General features: G+C 42.8%; 1 protein-coding gene across 1 annotated transcript; it reads right to left on the minus strand.

Moving 5' to 3' along the window:
- Window positions 1-2,788: 2,788 nt before the first annotated feature.
- SLC10A1 (solute carrier family 10 member 1) lies at window positions 2,789-22,752 on the minus strand. Its single transcript, XM_012438199.3, has 5 exons — window positions 22,151-22,752; window positions 11,902-12,112; window positions 7,174-7,352; window positions 5,192-5,388; window positions 2,789-3,311 (listed from the first exon to the last, which is right to left on the minus strand). The coding sequence occupies exons 1-5, from the start codon at window positions 22,504-22,506 to the stop codon at window positions 3,205-3,207; spliced, it is 1,050 nt and encodes a 349-aa protein (XP_012293622.2). The 5' UTR covers window positions 22,507-22,752; the 3' UTR covers window positions 2,789-3,204.
- Window positions 22,753-25,089: the final 2,337 nt, after the last annotated feature.

Here is a 25,089-nt window from a genome sequence, read left to right on the forward strand (position 1 = left end):
GCTAGGACTACGGGCATGCACCACTGCTTGTGGCTATTTTTTTATTTTTGTGGAGCCAGGGTCTTGCTATGTTGCCCATGCTGGTCTTAAACTACTGGACTCAGTTGATATTCCTAACTTGGTCTCCCAGAGTGCTGGGATTACAGGTGTGAACCACAGTGTCCAGTTATGATGCAGTTTTGGTGGTCAGATAAGTTTCTTTTTATCAAACAAGAATGCTTAAGGGACTTTAACATGCTACTTTTTGTCCTGAGGTAAGTATGGGATAGTATATGGTTAGGGGAAAACAATAGTGCAAGATGCATAAGGTCTTACATGTTTGAGCTTTCAAGCCCTGCCTTTCATGTATAGAAAATGAGCTTTATTGATACAGGAGTTTTAAGACTCTTAGATAATCTTAGTTCTCTGGGGATTAGACTACATAAATATTGAGAAACAGTGAATAACATCTATGTAGCATCTGAGAGTAGCCAGGTACTGTTTCAAGTGCCGTATATTGCCCTTAGCCTTTCAGGGATTTGGAAGAAAGCAGTACTACTAGAAGCACTGGGAAAATGTAGCTTTTAGCTTCCTGAAAGTGTGGGAATTGGGGAGTGGCAATCTCCCATTTGGAAGAATTGAAAGATTTTTGGTATCCTTAATTTTTAAAAGGCCACTTGCTGTTTTGAACACTAGAACAGGCCATGGAAGTTTAAAGCTGATAATCGTAATAAGAGGCTGAGTTTAGTTGGTTTACCTGTTGAATTAGTTGAGGGAACTAGATTTATTTTCATCGGTGAAATCTAGAATTTTCTTAGCATTTCTGAAGACGGTACTTGGTCAGCCTGAAGTTGCTATCAAAAGCAACTTTCCCCCCTTTGGGGTTTTAAAACATGGCTACTAAGTGCAATGTGGTGGTATGTTGTTGATTTTCACCTCTACCCCTTAAGACAATCAGACTGAAACTTTTTTTTTAAGATGGAGTCTTGCTTTTTTGCCTAGTTTGGGCGATCTTGGCTTACTGCAACGTCTGCCTCCTGGGTTTAAGCGATTTTCCTGCCTCAGTCTCTCATGTAGCTGGGATTACAGGCACCTACCACATGCCCAGCTAATTTTTGTATTTTTATTACAGGTGGGGTTTCACCCTGTTGGCCAGGCTGGTTTCGAACTCCTGACCTCAAGTTATGCTCTACTTACCACCTCTATCTAGAGGCTCCCAGAGTCAGGGACATTCCTGGGGTCACATAGGGAGTTGTTGGTAGGGCCGGCCCACACTCTAGGGCCCAGATGACTTCAGGTGGGCTACCATGCTTTCCCTATGGGGAGCCAGAGTTAGATGCCAGAAGACCTTGGTTCAAGTCCTGACTCTTCCATCCCAAATGCAGATTCTAAGAAAGCTCCTAACTTCCTCAGCCTCCCAAAGTACTGGTATTACAGGCGTGAGCCACTGTGGCCTTTTTTTTTTTTTTTTTTTTCTTGAGACGTCTTGCTTGGTCACCCAGGTTGGAGTATGTGGTGTCATCTCGACTCACTGCAACCTCTACCTCCCAGGCTCAATTGATTCTGATGTCTCAGCCTCCCAGTAGCTAGAATTACAGGCGCCCATCACCATGTCTGGCTGATTTTTGTATTTTTAATAAGAGACAAGGTTTGACAATGTTGGCCAGGCTGGTCTCAAGTCCTGACCTGAAATAATCTATCTGCCTGCCTCAACCTCCTAAAGTGTTGGGATTACAGGCGTGAGCCATGATGCCTGGCCAAGACTTAAGCTACTTGTAATCTTAGAGGTGTTAGGAAATACAATAAATTCCTTTGAAAAAGTGGCAGGAAAATAACTAGATTATATCTCAAAAAGGGACTCAAAACCAGACTTGAGAGGTCATGAGGAGTGTGGATGTAATCCTAAGGAAAGGTTTAGGACCTGCCTTTGCAGGATATGGTTGAACCTTTGTTTTCCATGTTTATGTTCCTTTCATCTTTATTCTTTCCTAAGGACAGTTTGAACCCCACCCTATCTTCCCCAAAAGCTAAACAAATGTATTCTTACATAACTATGTAACCAAGTCTCTTAGCAGATGATGTTGATTAGATAATAGAGAAAACAATTTGAACAGGTAGGTATATATGGATATAATCAGCAAAAATGGTAGATATTAGCCTATTCAAAGAAAGATCTCCATTTTTAAGTGATCCAAATTTGTGATTCTTGTTTTGGTGTTTGGGAGTCGTTAGTCCTGCACATTTTACAAATAAAACCAAACTATATTGTCTTGGTTTTATTTGTACCCGACCATACAAAATGGTATAAAAGTCCCAAGTATAACTAAGCGTGATTGACTTTTTGCATGTGTTAATATTGTTAATCATTTAGTTGATCTTTATTTGTGTATGATATGCAAAATGTTTAAATTTTATTAGAGATAATTTGAAATTTGTGAATTCTAGCTATTTGAATGTTTTCCTTTGAATTGGGAAACCACTCATTTTGGCAATAGTTTGCTGTACTCAGTTTTGGGTGCCTTTTGTGTTAAAACCAGATACCTAGTGAACTTAGAAAGGGGATTAGTGAGTTAACAGTGTGTTAGTGTATGTTTGTCTCCTGTTTTCTCCTTGTCAAAGTTTTTCCCCTCTCCATTATCCCAGTTTTTCATTTCATTAGCTATTTTTGAGTTTGTTTTGCCTAACTGCATCTTGTATTCACCTTTGCATATTTGGTGTCAGATTTGACTTTTCAGGAGCATCACCCCAATCATGTCAAAAGGGAAGAAATGGGATCTGAATTTTTTAGATTAGAACTTCTGAAGTCTAATTCTACAGTATTTTTGAGCATTTATTTCTCTTTTGGGTCACAAAACTTGAAATGGGATTTGGGTATTTGAGTAATGGTTAAAACACATACATTGGTTAGTTCAGAAATTTAGTGACTTAAGATGCTTATCAGGCACTGTTACAGAGATCCTGGCAAGAGGCAGATTTGGTTTCTGGTTTCATAAGAGTTTACAGTCACTGAACAAGTCTTTAAGTAGCAAATTCTGAGTTGGGGATAGGTGAGGCTTCTTGGGTAGACACCCTGTGTTCCCGGCCAAGGCTTGATGATTCTGATAGATGTACTAGAAATGCTGGAGAGACTCAGGCAAGACTGGTGTTTCTGCTGCTCTCTGTAGTTTACCAGACTGGCTTTCGGAATTTGCTGTGGGACCAGAATCCAGGCCGCTGTGGGAGGGGCTAGGCTCTGCAAGGGGAGCACTCCTTTCCTTTGTAGGTGCCATTTCCCACAGCTCCTGGAGTTGTTTCTTCAGTTGTGGCAGCTGTGTAGATAATTTTCGTTTTATCTGTAAAGTTAAAAAGGGCCATAGGTGTAGAGGGAGAACAAGAGGAGTAAAACAATGAAACGTGTTTAATCTGGAAAATAATACCAACTGAGACCTAAGATGTGCTGTATATATATTTTCCATCTCTGCCATCTCTCCCGTGATTTAAATTCATTTTCCCCTCAATCTCTCTAATGGTGGTGGTAGTAATAAAAGTCCTAATGAATTAGACTATTGAGTCTTCATCATCATTTCACCTCTAACTTCTTTGTACATACGGTAAAACAACAGGGGAGATGGGTTTATGTTTGCAGGGACTGTGTTGCATTTAGGGAATAAGGAGACAGGGAGGAAAGATCTTTGAGAAAGTCTAACCAAGAGAGTTTCCAGTTCTTCCCACCAACTCCAATTCTACCTTTTTTTTTGCCCACAGTGTAGGTGGTGATGCAAATTTGAAGATAGCTTTGATTCCCGCACCTTTCTATACAGATGCGAGAATTCTCTGTACAGAATTCTCGCATCTGTATAGAAAGGTGCAAGAATCAAAAGTATGAAAACTTGACAGATTTTTCACCCTGAGAATAGCTTCTTGGGGTCATTAGGTCCAAAGGAATAAGTTGTTTTGATTTAGTGTTTCCATTGGGGTCTTCTGAAATGCGTTATGAGGAAAGTTCTTTGTAAGTCTTGAGAGCTAAAAGATCCATAGAATATTGTCCTTTGAGGTCACTCCAGGCCCTTCTGGTACTCAAACCTCAAATCTGGGAACTTGGTTGATCTAGAAACTTTTGTGGACTTTTTGTGAGAAGGCAGCAAATCTGTTGAGTTCCTCTTGGATAAGCATCAGACTAGGTTCTTAAAACTCCACTGTAGCTTTGAACCAAAGCTTCTAAAATGGTTCTAGAGTATGGTCAGCCTTTACTTGTTTAGTTTTGGCTGGCAGCCTAATTACATCTTAGTTAACTGCAAAGGGAGAGAGAATCAGCATTTGCTAGTATAACCTGACAAATTCGAACAGGGAAAGTTGTGTATTTCTCCTAGGGTTTAAATCAGTTCCTAGGGTCTGGAAAAGCTTTTGAAGGGGACTTCAATTTGTGGACATGAAGGGGCAGTTGAAGGATTTGGGTAAGTAGTTAGGAATAATATACTAATGTTTAGAGTTATAAAATAATGAAATGTGTTAAAAAGTAGGTTTTAGTGTCTTTTTTTAAATTGGTGTTAAAGTGCACTTTGAGGAAGGCACTGTGGTCTCTGGTCTCTTGAGGTTCGATTATATTTTGAAAGGTAATGCTCTGAGCATTTTAGAGAAGAGATGCTTTATTACCCCATAGTGGTAAGAATAAAGTACAAATCATATTAATCAAGTTTATTGTGGAGGTAGTCACTGTTTAACCCTATGCTTAAGTTTCCTTTACTGTGTAACTAGGGTTGAGAAATTTTCTTTTTCTTTATTGCTTTCATATGTTTTTCCTCATTTGGGGGTGCCAGGGGTGCTGTGGTTCTGATCTGGTTCCAGGAAATGAAAACCTGGTCCTGAGAAACTGGAACTTCCCCAACTCTTAAATAGTGGCCTTTCACACAACTAGTAATCTCAGTTGTCCAAGGCAGTTCTATCCTGTGATGTCTCCCCACTGACACAAAGCAGCCCAAGTTGCTTCAGTTTTATGAGGTAAACTGCATCCACAATTTTGTTTTTCCAGCCAGAAGGAAGAACTGGAGTGCAGTTGTTGAAGTAGACTTGGATCTTTAAAGCCTCTTGCATGCTTCTTTGGGCTACCTGGTTCTTAATGACTTAATAAGAATTAAAGCCCTATCTAAAAAGTCCTTGCTAGCAACTTGGCTTGTTGGTAGGCTCAGGTCCAATATTGGAGCAGAACTTGAAGTGGGGATAATTCAGTACTCACCCTTGGGAGTCTTGAATTTCTCATAGCACCTAAACGTGGCAATAAGGAGAAGCCCTTCTCCAAGCTGGAAAATCATGTAGAGAAGGGGAAAGAAGAAAAGTGGTCCAATGACTTCAGGGGGAAAGGCCAGATTGAGGATGGTGGAACAGAGTTGGACATTTTGGCATCCGGTCTCCATGCTAACAGTACGCCTGCACCTGTGTTGGTGAAGAAAACCCCATATGCACTCAGAAGGAACTAGAGGAAGCAACTTTGCTTGTGCTCCACCCCACCCCCTAGCCCAGATACTCTAGGATTCACTGAACAGTCCAGCATAAGAAGGTGGAAGGGAGCCAGGTGTGTGGAATGCACATTGGTTCTAAGACAAGTAGACCCACGTTGACACCAGTCCAGCCCTGTGAGGGGATGGTGACTCGTACTCATGTTAGGAAGCTTTTGTGAGAGGTTTTTTTGAGTAGCTTGGAAATCTATGATTTGTTTGTGTAGAGTTGCTAAATTAAAATTTGCAGAAATATCTTGCTACTGAGGGATGAAAGGAAGGAGCCAATATCTATTAATTGGTTTGTTGTGTTGGGCTCATAGGACAATTACATTTTAAATATATATTAGAAAAAGTTTGAAATGTCTGGGACCTTGTCTTCTTTTCCAAGTTTCTGGCTTACATATCTTTAAAACATGTAATGATTAAAGATAAAAGCAAAACCTGATTCAGTCCCATTGTCTATCTTTGAAACACATTTTCTTGGTTTTGCTTTACATTTTGTGGATTAAAGGGTGAGATGTTTATGTGTAATGAATACACATGTAATTCACTGCATTGCAACTTACTGTGTTAAAATAGTTATCTACTAGAAAAAAAACCTGAGAGACATTATAGCACGTTTATTATGATGAGACTACTGTAGTGGCACATGGTTCTGTGGCCAATTATGGTCTGCATCACCCTCTTTGTTTTGGTGAAAGCCAACATCACCAAGTGGTCATTGGCAGCCTTTTGACTCACTATATCATCATGTTTTACATCCTGTGGTAATTTGTTTTTTAACATGTCTTTAAAAATGGATAATTACTTTTAAAATTATATTTTAAAAATCTGTCTTTTTTTAAAAAATGGGATGCTACTAATGTTTAGATTTCTGCATAAGCACTTTTCTACTGTGGTTAAAAAGAGAAAAAGTCCTCATACTACTCTGTTAGGTTGTCTGATGTTCATGTACCATGCCCTCAAACTGTTCCTACAGAGGAGCAGCTGTGTTTGTGAATTGGATTACATTAGTCAAGGTTCACAGCTACTTCAGCTCTGAGTGTCACCCAGTGGTGTCTGTGTTGGGACTGAAGCCTAGGCAGAAGAGGAGAAGTGGGCAAGGAAGAGGAGTATTATCAATACCTGTCACGATGACATGAAACTACCCCAGGGCCACTACCAAGGAGTTGGTCAGCAGATGGAATCTAGACACTACTTTGCTGTTGCTATTGGTGTTTGGATGCCTTTGGTGTCTGCATTCTTAACCCATTCAGCCCTTCCCTCAATTATTTTCAAGTCTAAAGTCTATTGTCCAGTTGGTGCATTTGAACATATTGCTAGGGAAATGCCTTGCGCAGATTTCAGGTTCTAGCTTCTTTTCCTGAAAGACTAGGACAAGAATGAAGCCCATGGGAGAGTGGGACCTAAAATACCTATTGCCAGGTGTGCAGTGGCTCATGCCTGTAATCCTAGCACTCTGGAAGTCTGAGAGGCAGGCAGATCACTTGAGCTCATTAGTTCAAAACTAGCCTGGGCGACATGGCAAAATCTCATCTCTAGACAAATCAGCTGGGCATGGTGGCTTGTGCCTGTAGTCCCAGTTACTTGGAGGGGGCTGAGGCAGGAGGATCACTTAAGTGCAGGACGTCGAGGCTGCAGCAAGTTGAGAATGCGCCACTGCCCTCTAGCCTGGGCAACAGAGTGAGACCCTATCTCAAAAAAATTCAGTAATACCTACCGTCCATTGAGGCAGAAGAGAGCAGAGAGAACATAACCCAGCAGAAAACCAATAAAAGGCATCAGGGAGGAGGTGGTCACCAAGAGTGGTGTCATGGCAAACAAGATGCTCTTGCCCACGTTGATGGCAGAGAGGACTATGACGGTCACACTGCACAAGAGAATGATGATCATCCCTCCCTGGGAATAAAGATAAGGCAATTAGAAGGGTTGGGGATATGGAGGAACAGAGAGGTGGGGAAGCACAGGTAGAAATTGGAGGTGGAAAACATTGCACTAAAAAATTGTAAGTGGAAGGGAATATGAAAGATCTTTATTTTCTATCATTTTGGATTTCTTTGTTTTAAAAAAGTTATGTTTTTTATTAATATTAGAGACAGGGTCTCACTATGTTGCCCAGTCTGGTCTTAAACTCTTAGAATCTAGTAATACCACCTTGGCCCCCCAAAGTGCTAGGATTACAGGTGTGAGCCACTGCACCCAGCCCATCTTTTTATTACAATTTATCCTGTCTATAGGATAATTTTAACTTTTAAAGTGGTAAAATATGTATAGCAAAGTTTGCCAGTTTAATCACTTTGAGTGTACAGTTCAGTGGCTTTTAAGTACATTCATGATATCCTAATGACATTTTAACATTTTTATTGCTCAGATTTCAGCTGCACAGCTTTGTGTTTCTGTTTTTAATCCTTTTTGCAACTGATGTGATCATATAGAACATCACCTATACCAGTTAGTGGTCCTATCCCACTAACTGTGCTTCCAGTTTTATTAAAAGATGTATTAGGTAATGAACTCAGTTTACCCTTCCATTTTTAGTTGATTTCCTCTTTTGGATTTCTGTCTTTCAAATTTGTCCTCTACCCAAGGGTCAGATAGTTTTTATCTCCATCAAGAGTGTAATGATAATGTAGGAGATGTTGTGCTACAGGAATTGTCCACAAATCCAGATGCCCTCTTCCTCTGTATAGGCATTCACTCTCATTCTCTCACTCATGTTCTCCAATTCTTGGGGTCTGCAGAATGGTGGTTATGAGCACAGACTTTGATATGATCCAGATGGGAAAGCTGACTCTGCTAATCTCCAGGTGTGTAAGCTTTGGGGATTCACTCAACCTGAGTGAGGTTGAGGGCATAGGACTTGGCATATAAGAACTCACTAAACTACTATTACTCAAAGGAGAGGAAATTAACATTCTAGAGTCTTCTGTCACTCTCACTGCTGCTATCTCTGGAAATTTATCCTGTCTACAGTTCTTGCTGAGACAAGTGGTCTTGGGTAGTTGCTGCTTCATAGGCCACCATGTTTTGTACCACCTGACTTCATTGCCCTGCTCACAACTGGAATGAGTGTCCATTCATGGGCAGCCAATCCATTGGCTTGCCAGTGACACATGAGATGACATGTCCACAGTCTACCCACAAAGGTGGCCTGTGCAGGCTGATGAGTGGTAGAAATAATCAGATCTCTCATCTAGGAAGTTTACAGGATTACAGAGAGGAAAGCAATAGCAGGTACAAGCGTTAAAACACATAGAAGCCAGCCGGGTGCGGTGGCTCACGCCTGTAATCCTAGCACTTTGGGAGGCCAAGGTAGGTGGATCACCTGAGGTCAGGAGTTCAAGACCAGCCTGGCCATCATGGTGAAACCCCATCTTAAAAAAAAAAAAAAAAAGCAACAACACATAGAAGCCTGGGAGCAATAAAAGCCACAAGTTGGCAGAAGCTGTAAGACAAAGGAGAGTCAGGGGTCAGTTTATCAGTAGCAGCAGGTATGGAAAAGCATGAGTAGAGTGTTGAGTCAATGAAATGGCGGGATTAAAGAATGGTGGATGGCTGATCATGAAAGTGGCTCCTGGCCATGTCATGCTCAGATTCATCAGTCTTCTAACCACATAACCTTTGGAGAAACCCTTGCATGGGTAATTTAAAAATTACTTGAATAGCTTTTCAAAATGAGCATCCCTGAAATTGTATCTTGGCATATCTAAATGTGACCTTCCACCAGTGAATGTAACTGCTTGAACCCAATGTGAGCAGATAGCTGCTGCCAGAGCTGGTTATTGAAAGTTGGGTTATTTGGATTTGCAAGGTCCTAGGAGGGTTAAGTGTGCAAAGAGGGTAGGTCAATCATTTGTTCCTTTTCCAGTTTGGCACTCACCATATTTATGGGATAGGGTGATGAAGGACGAGCATAGTCCTCAAAAAGCCATAGAAACAAGGATGCCTCAGCCTTTGCAGCTTGACCCACATGTTCGTCTCTGCATCCTTACAGGAGTGATTCCAGATTTGGAATATAGGAAGATCAGCGTAGCTGTTGACTTTGTGGTTGTTTAACCCTGGAGGTTTAGTCAGGGGCAAAATGGGTCCTGGGTATGCCTGGGTTTTTTAGATCACTTTTTATGTAGTCCCTTATTACTGATCTCTGTCTTTCTAGCCAAAGTATTTCTTAGCCCTTTTAATGTTGTCTGGTCTCATTTTGACTTCATTTTCCCTGTGGCATTGAACAGTGAATGTGAAACACAACAGGAACAGAGACTAGTTGAGATAATCCTGGCTCTGCCAAGTAACTTTTCAGGGCCTCAGTTACTCTATCTGCAAATTGGGAATAAGGCAGGAGACTGAATTTGATCCTGAAGCCTTCTCCAGCTTTAAGATCTGAGATTCTGCTTTTTGCATCCTCAGAGAAACACTTTTAAAGTTACTTTGAGGTATAAAGGAGACATGCTCTCACGTCAGTTATCATTAGTAGTGTGACTTGGTATTAGTAGTGTGACTTGGTATTCTGGTCTCCAGTTTTCCCACCTATAAAATGGGCAGAGTAGCATTAAATGATAGCAGGGGTCAGTTCACATTTTAATATTTTTTATATCTTATATGTATTTTTTTAAGATAGTTTGTGGGGTGTATAGGATTTTTAAAAAACTAAAGCAATCTTATGCACCCCACAAACTATCTTAAAGAAATGAAATGACGCACACAAACATCTTTCTCTGTGTATGTTGTTTTTCTGCTGGTATGTGAAAGAGGAGCAGATAGGACTTGCCCTTCATTCCTTTATTCTCAGGCATTAGCTATGTTTTGTTTTTTGAAGATAAGAGATATGTGAGTCTGTATCAAAGCTGATTGTGAAGAACTAATACAGAGATGCTTTAGAAATTAGAGTGAGAGAGGGGAGGCTGCTGGGGTGGGGACATAATAAAGGAAGGTCTCTGAGATGCAAGGGTGGAGAGGATGATGTAATCCCCATCACAGATCCCAGGGATTACGTCATGCCAAGGGCACAGAAGGTGGAGCAGGTGGTCATCACAGTGCTGGTGGGAGACATGGGAAGACGGGGGAGAGAGAGCCCATGAGTATAGATTATTTTGTTGAGTGCCTGCTGAGTGCCTGCTAAGTGCCAGTCACCGTGCTAAGTGGCTTCAGTTCCTTGACCCCCATCCTTAGGCAGTAAGCATACTATCTTCTTTTCCGTGACTGGCCATGGAAAGGAGGAGGGATCATTCCTTCAATGTCCTCCAGCAGGTGGGAAGGGGAGCTGTGGCCATGGCACTGGGAGAGGGCAAGGGCAAAAACTCCTCTTGAGACAATGATAATGTGAAAATAACCCCCCCCCCCCCCCGAAAACGGAACTCTTGGCTTCTTTGCTCCAGGCCCAAAGCTGCTGCCAGACTTTGGGTTTCTCAGCAGCACGCCCTGCAGACCAGGCCAGAGGCATTGATCCAGGGGCAGAGATAGTACAGGAGGTCAGGAGGTCAAGTCCTTCCTGAGGACCAGGATGACCCCCGGCCCTGGGGGATGAACAGGGAGCCAAGGGGTAGGCTGGCAGGGACCGAACTCCAAGGTTGAAAATGTTGGTGGAGAGACCATAGCTGCACTCTAAGAGTCTGGGATTCTTCTGCACACAAGGCAGAACCTTACAACCTTTGTGGCCTTAACTCCACCTCCCACCCCATCCCTCTCCTGAAATGCTGGGAGTGGGTACACCACCTCTCTCCTCTAGCTTCTTACCACATCAGCCAAATTTGCCCTTGGTGTCCTCTGAACTCCTCTATTCAGGCTTCTCCCCAGGTTCACCCAAATGCCTCAAGCCCTTTCTTTTTAAGAAGCCTCCTTGACCACTCCAGCCCTCACTGTTCCCATCTCCTTGCCTTCTGCAAATACTTGCATGTGCATTGGAATTGGATCTTGTTTCTCTCATGTGTTACTTCACTTTCTTTTTTTTTTCTTTTTCTTTCTAGACACAGTCTTACTCTATGGCCCAGGCTGGAGTGCAGTGGCATGATCTCAGCTCACTGCAACCTCCACCTCCCTGGTTTATGTGATTCTGCTGTCTCAGCCTCCTGAGAAGCTGGGATTACAGACATTTGCTACTACGTCTGGCTGTTTTTTTTTTTTTTTTTTTTTTTTTTTGTATTTTTAGTAGAGACAGGGTTTCGCCATGGTGGCCAGGCTGGTCTCAAACTCCTGACCTCAAGTGATCCACCCACCTCAGCCTCCCAAAGTGCTAGGATTACAGGCGTGAGCCACCGTGCCGACCTCATGTGTTACTTCACTTTCTGCAATTATCAAACTCTGGTGACAGTGAAAATCCTCAGAGTGCGTAGCATAAAACTTAGCATCTAGTAGGAGCATATATATGTTTATTATTAATATAATGATTATGCCTTATAGTTGTATATGGTGTTTATACTCTTTTGCCCTAACTTGTCAAGCCCCAGGTTCTTACCTTGACAACATATCGTACATATTGTGGCCGTTTGGATTTGAGGACGATCCCTATGGTGCAAGGAATGAGAACCAGGATCAGTGATAGCATGATGCTTCCATAGGGCACCTTGTCCTTGAGGTCCCCGTCATAGATCCCCCTGGAGTAGATGTACAGGAGGAGAGGCATCATGCCGAGGGCACAGAAGGTGGAGCAGGTGGTCATCACGATGCTGGTGGGAGACATGGGAAGAGGAGAGAGAGAGAGCCCATGAATACAGACTATTTTTTTGAGTGCCTGCTAAGTGCCAGTCACTGTGCTAAGTTCTTTACAGTGTAACTTCAGTTCCTTTCCCCCATATCCTTAGGTAGTAAGCATACTATCTTCTTTTCGCTGACAAGGAGGCTGGAGACTAGAAGAGTTGTGTCCTGTTCAAAATCACCTAGGGTAATAAGTGGCTGAGTCAGGATTTCAACTTAGGCTGGTCCAACTGCTTCAACCCCTGTGTGATTCATTGTGGAAGGAGCCATTCTGATCTCCTTCTCTATAACAGAACTCTTTTTGCATTGAACACCTGCCCCATCCCAGCCCATTTTGTAGAAAGCTAACTGTGAGATCCCACTACTCTGGTCATTAGCCCATTGAACCATGGAATAGCACCTGACCCACAGTTACTAAATGTTTGGTTTAGAGCCTAGGGAATGGCTGGTTGTAGTGGCTTTGTCCAGTGGAGACAGTAACAGCTATATCAGCACATTTTACCTCATGGGGAATCTGAGTGTGAGACACAGTGACAGGGCACTTGGCCTTTGGGAATGGGTGGCGTGGAGTGATGTTCAGGCAGAAGCCAAAACCCTACTAAGAAAAAATCAGTAAACAGATACGATGATTAAAAGGACTGTAAAATAAATAGTGAAGCAGTAAGAAACAAAATAATTGAAGGGCCATAGTGGTGGAGTAGTAGAGAAGGCAGCAACAGTTACCCATGTTGTGTGAATGACAGGATAACCTGGTCAGGCTTGCTTTGCATCTTGGATAATATTCCAGTCCCCTACTCTGTTGTTCTCATGTTCTTAATTTTCTGGTTCCTCCTGATATTATTTAAAATAAATTGAGAGTGAGACTCATAGCCTGAATAATATATCCTTCTAGCGCTAATATGTATCCTACTTGTCCAATTTCCTTTTCCATTTGGAATCTTATATATGTTAGTCCCAGGACCCTGTCTAGGGAGAGGCTCTCCAGAAGGGTCAACTGAGAAGGAAGCTGATAGGGCATCTCCTTGGATTTATGGACATTCACATTAACAATATATGACTCTGACTTGTATTCCAGTGGGCAGGTGGTTGGGAGGTGAGGGCTTGGCAAGACCCTAGGAAAACCACACTAAGTGTGTCCCTCCTCCTCCCCACAGCCCTACCTCCATCTACACTTCTTTCATTATTTCCATAATGATGGAATCTGGCTTAAATATGCATCAAGAGTAGCCTAGATCAAAGGTCTTAGAGTGTAGCCATCAAGAACAATAGATAGACATGTCATAAGGGATAAGAGCTGTTAGAGGTGAGGAGAGGCCCTCAAAGATAATTGTGAAGTAGATAATAGGAACTCCCCTACCCCCATGAACACTTAAATACACACTTAAGTTTGTAAGAAAGTAAGGGAGGCTGGCATAGTGGCTCATGCCTATAATTCCAGCATTTGGGGAGGCTGAGGAGGGAGGATTGCTTGAAGCCAGGAGTTTGAGACCAGCCTGGGCAACAAAGTAAGACCCCTGGCTCTACACACAAACAAACAAAAAACCACACACATAAAAATTAGCCAGGTGTGGTGGTGTGCACCAGTAGGCCCAACTACTTGGGAGGCTGAGGCAGGAGGATGGCTTCAATCCAGAAGGTTGAGGCTATAGTGAGCTATGTTAGTGCCACTCTACTCCAGCCTAGGTGACAGAGTGAGATACTGTCTTAAAAAAAAAAGTGCCCATGGACAAGAAACAAATGCAAAGTACTGGGGGAGCTCAAGCTGAAGCTTCACTGTATAGAGGGGTTACAGAGGGGAGTGGAGTGTTAGTCTTGGCACTCTGGAGGCTTTAATGCCCAAGGGAGCGACCAGAATTGAGGTCTTAGACCTGGGATGGGAGGGGCATTGAAACTGAGCAACCAATAATAAAAGGATCATGGTGGGGAGGGGGACTTTCCAATTATACCATCAATGAAATCATGGTGGAAAAAGAGTATTTAGAATAGAAAAATAATAAAATACATATTTGAAAAACATGGAGGGGGGGACTTTGGATTAGGCAATGGTTTCTTAGATATGACACCTAAAGCACAAACAGCCAAAGAAATAACAGACAAGTCAGACTTTATTCATATTAAAAACTTGTGATTCAAAGGATACCATCAAGAAAGTGAAAAGGCAGCCCAGAGAATGGGACAAAATATTTGCAAGTCATATATCTGATAACAGTCTAGTATTCAGAATACATGAAGAATTCTTATAATGCAATAATAAAAAACAAATTAAAAATGGGCAAAGGATTTGAATGAGATATTTCCCCAAAGAAGATATACAAATGACCAATGAGCACATGAAAAGATACTCAACATCATTACTTATTAGGAAACTGCAAATCAAAACCACAATGCAATACTGCTTTATACCTACTAGCATGGCTATAATTAAAAAGATGGACAATTACAAGTGTTGGAGAGTATGTGGAAAATTTGGAATCCTCATACACTGCTGGTGGGAATGTAAAATGGTGCTTTGGAAAATAGTTTGGCAGTTTCTCAAAAATTTAAACAAAAAACCGTCATATAATCCAGCAATTCAACTCTTAGGTATATATTCCAAGGGAACGGAAAGCATGTTCACACAAAAACTTGCCTATGAACTTTCAAAGAGATTATTCATACTAGGCAACAAGTAGAAAAAACCCATATGTCCATCAGCTGAATGAATGGATGAGCAAAATTTATTATATCCATACGATGGGATATTATTTAATTACAAAAAAAAGGAAGTATTGTGACATGCTATGAATGAATGAACCTTGAAAACATGCTAAGTGAAAGAAATCTAGATACAAAAGGTCACATATTGAATGCATATGAGATAAAAAATCTCATTCAAATCCTTTGCCCATTTTTAATTTGTTTCTTATTATTGCATTATAAGAGTTCTCCATGTATTCTGAATACTAGACCCTTATCAGATATATGACTTGCAAATGGTTTTCCATTTATGTGAAAACCATAGAGACAGAAAGTAGATTAGTGGTTGTCAAGGGTTGGAAGGGGAGAGAGAAATGGGGACTCCTGCTAAATGGGATAGAGCTTTTTGGGGTGTTGCGAATGTTCTGAAATTAGATAATGGTGTTAGTTTCACAGCCTTGGAAATGTGCTAAAAACCAAGACAGATCAGGGAAAAGAGAGATGGCACAAATCGATGATGTTAGAGTGAAAAAGGGAACATAATTACAGAGACAATGAAGAGTTTAAAAAGTCATAAAAGAAACTAAGGACATTTTCATACTTTAATTTTCAATTATGTATATATTTTTTTCTTTTGTTTGTACAAACTTTGAGAAATGGCATTACATTTTCAACTTAAAGGGACAATTTCGGCCGGGCGCGGTGGCTCAAGCCTGTAATCCCAGCACTTTGGGAGGCCGAGGCGGGTGGACCACGAGGTCAAGAGATCGAGACCATCCTGGTCAACATGGTCAAACCCCGTCTCTACTAAAAAAATACAAAAAATTAGCTGGGCGTGGTGGCGCGTGCCTGTAATCCCAGCTACTCAGGAGGCTGAGGCAGGAGAATTGCCTGAGCCCAGGAGACGGAGGTTGCGGTGAGCCGAGATCGCGCCATTGCACTCCAGCCTGGGTAACAAGAGTGAAACTCCGTCTCAAAAAAAAAAATAAATAAAATAAAAATAAAAAAATAAAAAAAGGGACAATTTCATGGAAAATATAGCCTACAAACCAAGTCAATATGAAGCCAAAAACCTGATTCACCTTAGAATCATTAAAGACATTTAATAAACAGTTCAAAACCCATCTTCTAGAACCTTACATGATTTATACTGTCTTACAGTAGTGTTCTACTAAACATGCAAAGTGGAGACTGTTGCAATATTATACAAATCTGTCCAGAGAATATGAAAGGGGGACACATGCCTCAGTTTATTGTATAAGGTTAATATGATCTTCAAACTAAAGCTGCTGGAGAATGATATTATGAGAAAGGAAAATTGGGGGCCACTCTTATTTATGAACATAGAAGCAAAAATCATAAAATATGTTTTAAAAGAGTAATACAATGAACAAGATGAGTAAGAATGATTTAACATTAATCTATTAATATATATATTATTACATTATTAGATTAATGAAATGATATAATTTTGTAGATACAGAAAAGTCATTCAACAAAATTTAATGTTCTTACCTAATAAAAATTTTGTACACTAGCAACAAAATGAAAATTCCTTAACTTGAAAGGAAATCTATTAAACATCTGTTTTAAACATTAAACTTAATGGTAAAAAGTTAGAGGAGTTTTCTTTAACAAGAGAAATAAAAGCAAAGATAGTCATTATTATTACCTCTTTTATAAATTATACTATATATAGGCCCTAATAAGCACAGCAAAACAAGAAATAGAAAAAATATAGGAATGGGAAAATAAGAAACAAAACTTCCTTGTTTTGCCAAAGATAGGATTGTCCAGAGAGGAAATCTAAGTGATTTTCCATTAAAACTGATAAGTAAGAGAATGTATGAGGCTCTAAATACATTAGTATCAGTCAATCAATCAGTTGGGTTTGATATACTAGAAACTAATTGTTTTTAAAAAAAGACATCATTTATAATATTCACAAAAACTAGAAAATATTTATAAATCTAAAAGAGACATGATCTTTATGAAAGAAATTATGAACCTTTATAGAAAGATATTAAAAAAGGCCTAAGTAAAAGAAAAGCTATACCACATTCATAGATCGGAAGCTTCAATATTATAAAGAAGGTCTCTCAATTTGTGTATAAATGTAATGCACATTTAATTAAAATTCCAGACGTATAATTTTTTTGTAGACTTGAAAGCTGATACTAAAATTCCAAGTGAAAGAGTGAAAGGCTAAGAATAGCTAACATGATTTTCAAGAACAAGGTTGGGAGACTTAGCTTTCAGATACCAAGACTTATAAAATTATAATTAAGAAAGTGTGGAACTGGTACAAGGATAGCCACATAGACCCAAAGAAGAGAAGAGAGATCCCAGACACAAATGAGAGAGATGGCATTACAAATGACTGGAGAAAAATTCACTCAGCGTGGCTGGGAATCTTCTATCTATATGGAAAAGATAAAATTAGTTCACACCATACATAAAAATAAGTTCTTCCATGTGAATCAAACATTTAAAACTTTTCAAAGAAAATATAGGGGAATGTCTTTGTAACTTTGTAGGCAGTAAAATATATATATATATTTTTTAAACGGGGTCTTGCTCTGTTGCCCAGGCTGGAGTGCAGTGGCATGATTTTGGCTCACTTCAACCTCCACTTCCCGGGTTCAAGCGATTTTCACGCCTCAGCCTCCTGAGTAGCTGGGATTACAGGTGCACATCACCATGCCCGGCTAATTCTTTGGTATTTTTAGTAGAGACAGGGTTTTGCCATGTTGGCCAGGCTTGTAGATAGTAAAGGATTTCTTAAAGAAATCCCTAAAAATCATAAACCAGAAAGGGAAAATATTGGCAAATATGACTAAATTAACACAAGCAGTCTATATTTAGAAGACATTATTATCAAAGTGTAAAGACCAGCTCCAAACTGTGAATAGACTGTTGCAACATATATAAACAACCATTAACTTTACAAATTAATTTTCAAAACCCACCCAAACCACAATGCCATAGAAAAACAAGCAAAAGACCCAGTAGTTCCAGAAGAGGACACACAAATGGCCAACACACAGATGAAAATGTGGTAGACCTCCCATGAAATCAGATTTAAAACTATTGTGATCTGTTTCGCTGTTTTCATTAAAAAAAAAATTAAAAATCTGACAGTTCCAATATAGATGAAGGCATGGAGAAACAGGGATCTTCAGACACCACTTGGGGAAGTGTGATGTGAACAATAACCTCAGAGACTTGTTAAAGATGTGTGACTCCCATAACCCAGCCATCCTGCTTTAATTACATATGCCCTCATAAGTGGGCATAGGGACACGCACAAGTTTGTTCACAGAAGCAAGACAAATCTTTGACAACAGGAGAATGGATAAATGCAAGCAAACTATACAGCAGTTCAGATACATGAGATAGCTGTTTTCTTTACACGACTATTTCTCAAAAAAAAAAAAGGAAGCTGTTAGGTGATGTGGACAGTATAATACTGTTTGTACAAAATTAAAAGATGTAAATCCCACAGTCTATCTTGTTATGAATATGTACATATGTGGTAATAGTTGAAAAGGGTCGGTGGAAATGCTGAACACCAAATTCCCGGGGGTGCTCCCTTTGGCATGTGGTAGAGGGCAATGAGATTGGGAACGGGAATACAGGGGGTTTCAATGCTCGCTATTGATCTCCTCTTAGAGAAAAGTCAAACACAACTTGTGTGTTTGCTTTGGTGTCCTAGAGCAGAGGAATCATGCTTACTTTGGCTTGGTGTGTCAGGAGTTTTGGAGTTTGGACTTGGTGTGCCTTGTCAGCTTGGGTATGCAGGAGCCATGCTCCCCGACCCCCAGGTACTTCCTCCACTTGCACAGTGCTGGGGGCAGGGCAGGGACATCCATCTCCTAGCCTACTGGCATCTGTGACTGTTGTGATCCTTGGTTTACCCCAAGGGACAGGGATGGACAGTGACTTTTACAGATTCTAGATCCCTGAGATTGTAGGTCTGGCTGCCTTTCACGGGGAAAGGGGGACATTTGTTCTTTTATTTTTCTCTCCTGCTTAAGTTTTAAGAACACAGCATAGACCCTGCTTTTGGACATCTGTATACGCCATTTAAGGGATTGGTTCGAGCATCCGTCAATGCACAGACTGGGGGCAGAATTGAGGGAGCTGTAAGGAGCCCCAACAAAGTCTCTCTGAAGAGGGAAATTTCTGGGGACCCCAGTGGCTTCCATCTTGTCCTGATTAAGCTTCCTACATCATGGCTGGGAGAACTGTGGAAGTGCTTGGGTTGTGTCCAAGCCCATTGTCCCCATGGCCATTGGCTCTGGGCTCTGCTGTGAGTCCAATGGTGGTAGGGGGAGCAGATGAACTTGGGGCAGCAAGGGTGGTCAAAAGAGGCCAGTTCCTGCTGGCGTAGCACTCTCTCCTCTGTGCCTGACAAGCCATGCTCACTTCAACTGTGAGGGCGTTTTCTTTTGCCTGTCTGTCACCTACATTTTTTGAAACTTGTCTAGTGGCCTTCCTTGAGGAGGGAGCTGCCATGCCTGGCTGTGTTGAGGGGTCTGCCTGGTGGCCTGGCTCAGACCGACTCCAGCTATGGGGCAGAGTGGAGGGAGACACAGTTTCCCACAAACTCTGGGAAGCCTCTGGCAGGTCTCGGACCTCAGCCTCTTCATGTGTAAAATGGAATCTGTGTCTTACAACTCCTCCCAGCTCTAAATGGGATATAGAGTATTGTGCTTATCTTAAACTGGGGCCTTTGAGCTATAGCTGGCCCTTTGACATGTATTTTTTGGTTTGCACATTAAAAAAAAATTGAATGAGTTGCTGATTTCACATAAAATAGAGATTCTACCTTCTCTTGAAAAGTGGGAAGCTGTGGCTCCCACAAGATACTTGCTGCTTAGACTCGTGGCGTCTGTCCATGGCTTTGAGGCTGTCTGACCATTTCATTTGTTTATGGAAATGCTGACCTGGAAGATGTTTTAGTAAAAGCACAGGTTCTGGAGCCACCCAGACCTGGTGCCAATGTATTGACCTCTCTAAGATTCAGTTTCCTTACCTCTAAATGCTACTTGTTACATGCTGCCCCTGAGGGTGCTGTAGGAGGATCACATACACTTATCCAAGTAAGGTGTTTAGCACTGTGCCTGGCTAGTTCTTATAATCGTTGTCGTTATCATAATGCACGTAACAAATTGTCCCAAATTGGAATGGGATTTGAAGTCTGGCTGCACATGAAGGTACATGACCAGATTCCCATCAGACAGTAGGATCTGAGGTATGGTTTAATGTGCATAGGAGGGTTTGTTTGTGTGGAAGGAGCTTTATGGCAGAAAATGGCTGTCCCAGCACAGCTTATCTCTTGTGGGGGTTTAGGTAAAAATGACGGTCATCAGGGGTCTGGACAAAGAGATTGGGCAAGAGAGCATGAGGAGTCATGTTCTTGAGTCATCAGAGGCTCTGCCCGGCTGGGGCCTAGAGCCGCAGCAATGCAGGCATTGTGGCAGAGGCCTAAATAGTGGCCACTGGTGATGGGTCTGGGACACCTGGCCACTCAAACTTAAAAACACTGTTGCCTCCCTCCCCGCAGCTCTGCTTCCTCCACAGAAACACGAAGCCCTCAGAGTACCTCTTCCCAGGCCCCTGACTTCCGGCATCCCTCATACACCAAAATTCATATATACTCCAGGTTTCTTGGGACACATAGGCTGCTGTGAGCCTTGTCCATAAGCCAGATCCAAGACGAGGGCTTGCTTTGTAGTGGAGAGGGTGTGGATTAGACAGGGGGAAGCATTTTCTCACAGTGAGGTGGCTGAACATTGAAATACCTTTCCGAGGATGATGGCACAATATGAATGCCTTCTTTGTGCCTTTCTTCCCATCAACTACTTCAGTGAGGGCTGAATCATATGGGAAAAGAACCCAGAGCTTCTCAGATGGCAGATCCTGTTAAACCCCAACTCTCATTCACATTCACTCTTGCTTATTTATTTATTTGAGAGGGAGACAGGGTCTCACTCTGTTGCCCAGGCTGGAGTGCACTGGTGCAATCATGGCTCACTGCAGCCTTGAACTCCTAGGATCAAAGATCCTCCCACCTCAGCCTTCCAAGTAGCTGAGACTACAGGCATGTGCCACTGTGCCTGGCTAATTAAAAAAAATTTTTTTTTTTGGGTAGACACAGTCTTACTATGTTTCTCAGGCTGGTCTTAAACTCCTGGTCTCAAGTAATCCTCCTGCCTTGGCCTCCCAGAGTGCTGGAATTACAGGTGTGAGCTACCATGCCCAGTCATTCTCACTTTTTTCATTAAAAAAAAATCTGTCCCAGTGTCGTTTTGCATCACCAGGAGGGGCTTTTTGACTTGGTTAGTTTTCCTAGGAAAGTTTTGCTAGGGGTAGGGTGCTGACAGACAAGCAGATGGACTTTCTGGATTCTGAATAATGTCTCCACGGAGGACTAAACCAGAGGGGACTGGCTTGAGACTGAGGTTTTGCAAAACGCAAGAGCTTCTGCTAGTGAGTTTTCTTCAGCCTCAGCACAGGCTGCTGGAGCTGGAGCAGGTCTGAAGTGGCTCAGTCAGATGTTCAAGACTAGAGTCCCTCTGTTTTGAAGGATGGGCATCAACCAGCCCCTGAGTGCTGGGTCTCCAGGAGCAAGCCCTTGCTAATTTCTGCTTATAATGCCTTGGTCAGGGGGTTGGGGGTTGCTGCTGTCTTCCCCTTATCAGTGTGGCTAAGATAGGGTTGGCATATCCTGAGTGGGTGCTGGGAAACTCTAGGATCTCCCTGGTTGTGCCTTTGCATGGAAATGTCACTGCATCTGATGGGGAATGAGGGACTTTAAAGAGAGGACATCTCAGATGACCAGTAATTGGGAGGACCTTTTGGAAATTCTTGTCTGCTTTGCAGGAATTTGAGGTGCTCATTTGGTTCCAAGTCACCTTGATCTCCCTGGTGATGTTTGGAACCAATCACATTGCCTTTTCAATCTCTGGTCTCAAAGCAGACAACTTGTCCACTGTTGTAGGTGGGTGCAGTTCTCTGAGAGGTTCCTTTGGCTTAAATCAATGCTGCTTTAAGACAATCCTTAAGACACCTCTGAAAGCAAGGAGATCACCACAAGGTTCCTGGACCAGTATGGTCCCTTTGGCTTGGTGCTTAAACCAAGATGTATCCCAATTCCTACCCTCATCCCAGCATAAGCTCTTGGCAATAAATACCAGCCTCCCCCTGCCCTAGCCTCCAGCCAGCCTGCGTTCACTCCTTCTCCTGGCTTTAGCCCAGCTCTTTCCCTCAGTTGTGACATCCCTAATGCGGCTCCTGCCCCAGGCTGTTCCCTCCTCACCCTGGCTTACCTGAGGTTCATGTCCCCCTTCATGGCCAGACTGAAGACATTGGACAGGTTCCCTCCAGGTGAGCAGCCACAGACAAGGATGGCCAGTGCCTCAATTTTGTTCAGCCGGAAGACCTTGCCCAGCACAAAGGCTGTGAGGGGCATGATGCCATACTGTGCCACCAGGGCGATGGCTAGCCCTTTCGGCTTCCAGAAGTGAGCCTTGATCTTGCTGAACTCCATGGTGCAGCCCAGTGAGAGCATGATGAAGAACAACATGAACACCAGGATGATGCTCAGTGCCAGATCTGTGGGGCGCTTGCCAAAGTTGGGTGGCAGGCTGAAGTTGAATGCGGCAGACACGTTGTGGGCCTCCATCCTCCTGTGAGGCCGTGGAAGACCACTCCTCCTTCTCCAGCTGACTCCGTTTCTTGTGCAGTTCTTGCTGGATGCCTTCTTTAATCACCTCTCAGGACAGAGAGTTTCTGGACAAGAGCTCTGGGCAAATAGAAGGGTTATGCAACTAGCTGAGCTATTTCTCTGGCTGTGGCCCCAAAGAGGAACAGCCCAGAATTTTATCTGCCTGCCCTACCTCTCCCAAGCTGCCTGGCCTCTGCTGACTTCTGGGTGCTACTCTCTCCTCCCTTGTCACTTTGCTGCTTCTGGGCTTATTTCTCCCCTTTGTCCTCCACTGAGTGTGCCTCATAGGCATTCGGTTCCTGGGGACCTTCCCAGGGCCCACCTGAATCCAGGTCCAGTCCATCTTCTTCCCTGCAGCTGCTTGATTTTTAGTTCCCAGCTCAGCCTTGATTTTTTAGTTTCTTGGTTGGGGGAATCATTTGCCCCCAGAACCCATGAAAGTGAAAGGAGCTGAGTGTCGCCTTTGGTTCCTGGACAAAGGTAGCATAGCCCAAGGGGGTGTGGGATAGGCAATGTCACTGACCTCCAGGAGGGGATGTGTCCATGACCCGTCTCCTGGGAGCTGAGAGGATGCCAGTGTCCTCCCTCCCTGTGCTAGGGAAACTTTTGCCTTATCCCCAAACTGGGACTGTATGAGTCCCAGAGAGGAACACTGGCAGTCGCTGCTCCATACTCCCTGGAATGCTTACCTTTAGAGGGAAGAACCAGCTGGGATGGTGCAGTGGGGGCTCTCAGGAAACCTGGAGGCTCTTTCCCCAAAGAGCAACCTGAGGAAACCCTGGCTGCGGAGATTGCTTTGTGCCCGAGGAGGCCCATTGCTTGGGAAACTTGCTGAGAAGGAAGCAGGAATGCAGTCTTTTCTTCCTGGCTCCCTGACTGCTTTACTTTTGCACCGGGCCTGTGTGTTTCAAGCTGGGAGCCAACTTGGGGCATGCAGTAGCAGCAGAGAGAGGCGGGCATGCCAGGCGCAGAGTCACTTGGTGTGCGAGGTTATCCTGAGCATAGCTCTTTCCTTCTATCCCCACTGCAGGGGTGGGACAAGGGAGGGTCCTCCTTCAGAAATACAATTGCCTCTTGGCTTGGTTGGAAGCCAGGAGACCTGGGTGGGGTCTGAAACAGGTGATTAGGCTTTGTATGTAGGACTCCAGAGGGCAGAATAGGGACCAGGGTGTGAACCACTGTTGGGTGGAGGTGGGGACAGATTTTGGATTGGTGCAAGGAACTACCTAAAAATGAGAGCTCTCCAAGAATGGCCTCGAGGCCTCTGGAACCCTGCTTGGATAAGGGCTGAATGGCAGGATCTGTACATACTGCATCATATCCATGAAAAGCCTGCTCCCTGGGCATGTGCAGTTCACAGCCTGTGGGACCGTTTACTGTGGCCCTGGGTGACATGAACTTCAAACCTCTTTTCCTCTGAGAGTCTCTGTAATGATTTCTTGGTGCTTGAGTTGAGCTGGTATCAACTCAAAGGAAGGGCAAGCAGAGGGCTGGTCACTGGATGTGATGCCTGGACTGAGCATTCCCACAGGGTCAGATTGAGTCTCTACGGAGGCTGCTTCCTCTCCCTGGGGCTAATTAGAAGGGAACAGAGTTGCTAGGGGAGGATTCTTGATCATTAACTGAGTACCAGCCACTGTGGGAGGTTAAAAAACTATGTAATTCATGTTCCTGTTCTCAGGGATCTTGTGGTCCTTATAAGACCACAGGTGGCCAGATGGTACATAATGCAACATGGAAGCACATGAGGGTGGAGGCCATGTGGTTGATGGAAGCCAGGTACAGTTGTTCAGGTTGGGCACTATGCAATGCTAGGGACGTCATTCCATAGATGTCTTGTGCAACTGTACATGAGGCCTTGAAATCAAAAAAAGATGTTAGCTTTTTATACATTTGCCTGATGCCAAAGGGTAAAGAGGAATTGACCAATATCTGTCAAAGATCAGGATCTGGGCATGTGTCTACTGATCCAATTGTGCACATCCAAAGTGAAGAACTCCCATGAACACACTTGTAATCTGGATTCTAAACCATGTAGTCTCTATCAACTCTCCTTCCTCACCTCTTCTCAGAAACTCAAAATTCTTCCACCTCCTACTGTGAGTATTTCCCTTGAGAAAACACAGTTTCTTGCCCTGGCTGTCCCTCCCCCAACTCCTTCTTATTTACTCTGTTCCTAGCAATGTGTCTTTGCGGAGAATGGAAAAATCTCTTCCAGGAACCTGACACCCTCCATTCTTTCCCCTGTATCCCATCTGAATCTACTCCAATTCCATACAATTTTGGGGGCAGGAAGATTTTTTGTATTATATTAATACTATCTGAGAGTTGTTAAGCACATTCTGTGTGACGGATGCTGTGATTTAAATTACATTTCTTTTTAACTTTTATTTTAGGTTTAGGGGTACATGTGTAGGTTTGTTGTTACAGGCAAACTTGTGTCATGGGAGTTTGGTGCACAGACCACTTTGTCACCCAGGTACTAAGCATAGTACCTCATAGTTCTGATAGTTATTTTTCCTGATTCTGTCCCGTCTTCCA

Source organism: Aotus nancymaae, unplaced genomic scaffold, assembly GCF_030222135.1.
Source record: "Aotus nancymaae isolate 86718 unplaced genomic scaffold, 86718_ANA_hifiasm-v0.15.2.pri h1tg000011l, whole genome shotgun sequence".
Lineage (NCBI taxonomy): Eukaryota > Metazoa > Chordata > Mammalia > Primates > Aotidae > Aotus > Aotus nancymaae.

Bases quoted from the DNA above. Each gene is read 5' to 3' on its own strand.
- SLC10A1 (XM_012438199.3), bottom strand. From the start codon at position 22,506: ATGGAGGCCCACAACGTGTCTGCCGCATTCAACTTCAGCCTGCCACCC. The intron at 12,113-22,150 runs GTAAGCCAGGGT...GTCTCCCACCAG, and splicing joins AAGGGGGACATGAACCTCAG to CATCGTGATGACCACCTGCT. The intron at 3,312-5,191 runs GTGAGTACTGAA...TTAACTTTACAG, and splicing joins GAAATTCAAGACTCCCAAGG to ATAAAACGAAAATTATCTAC.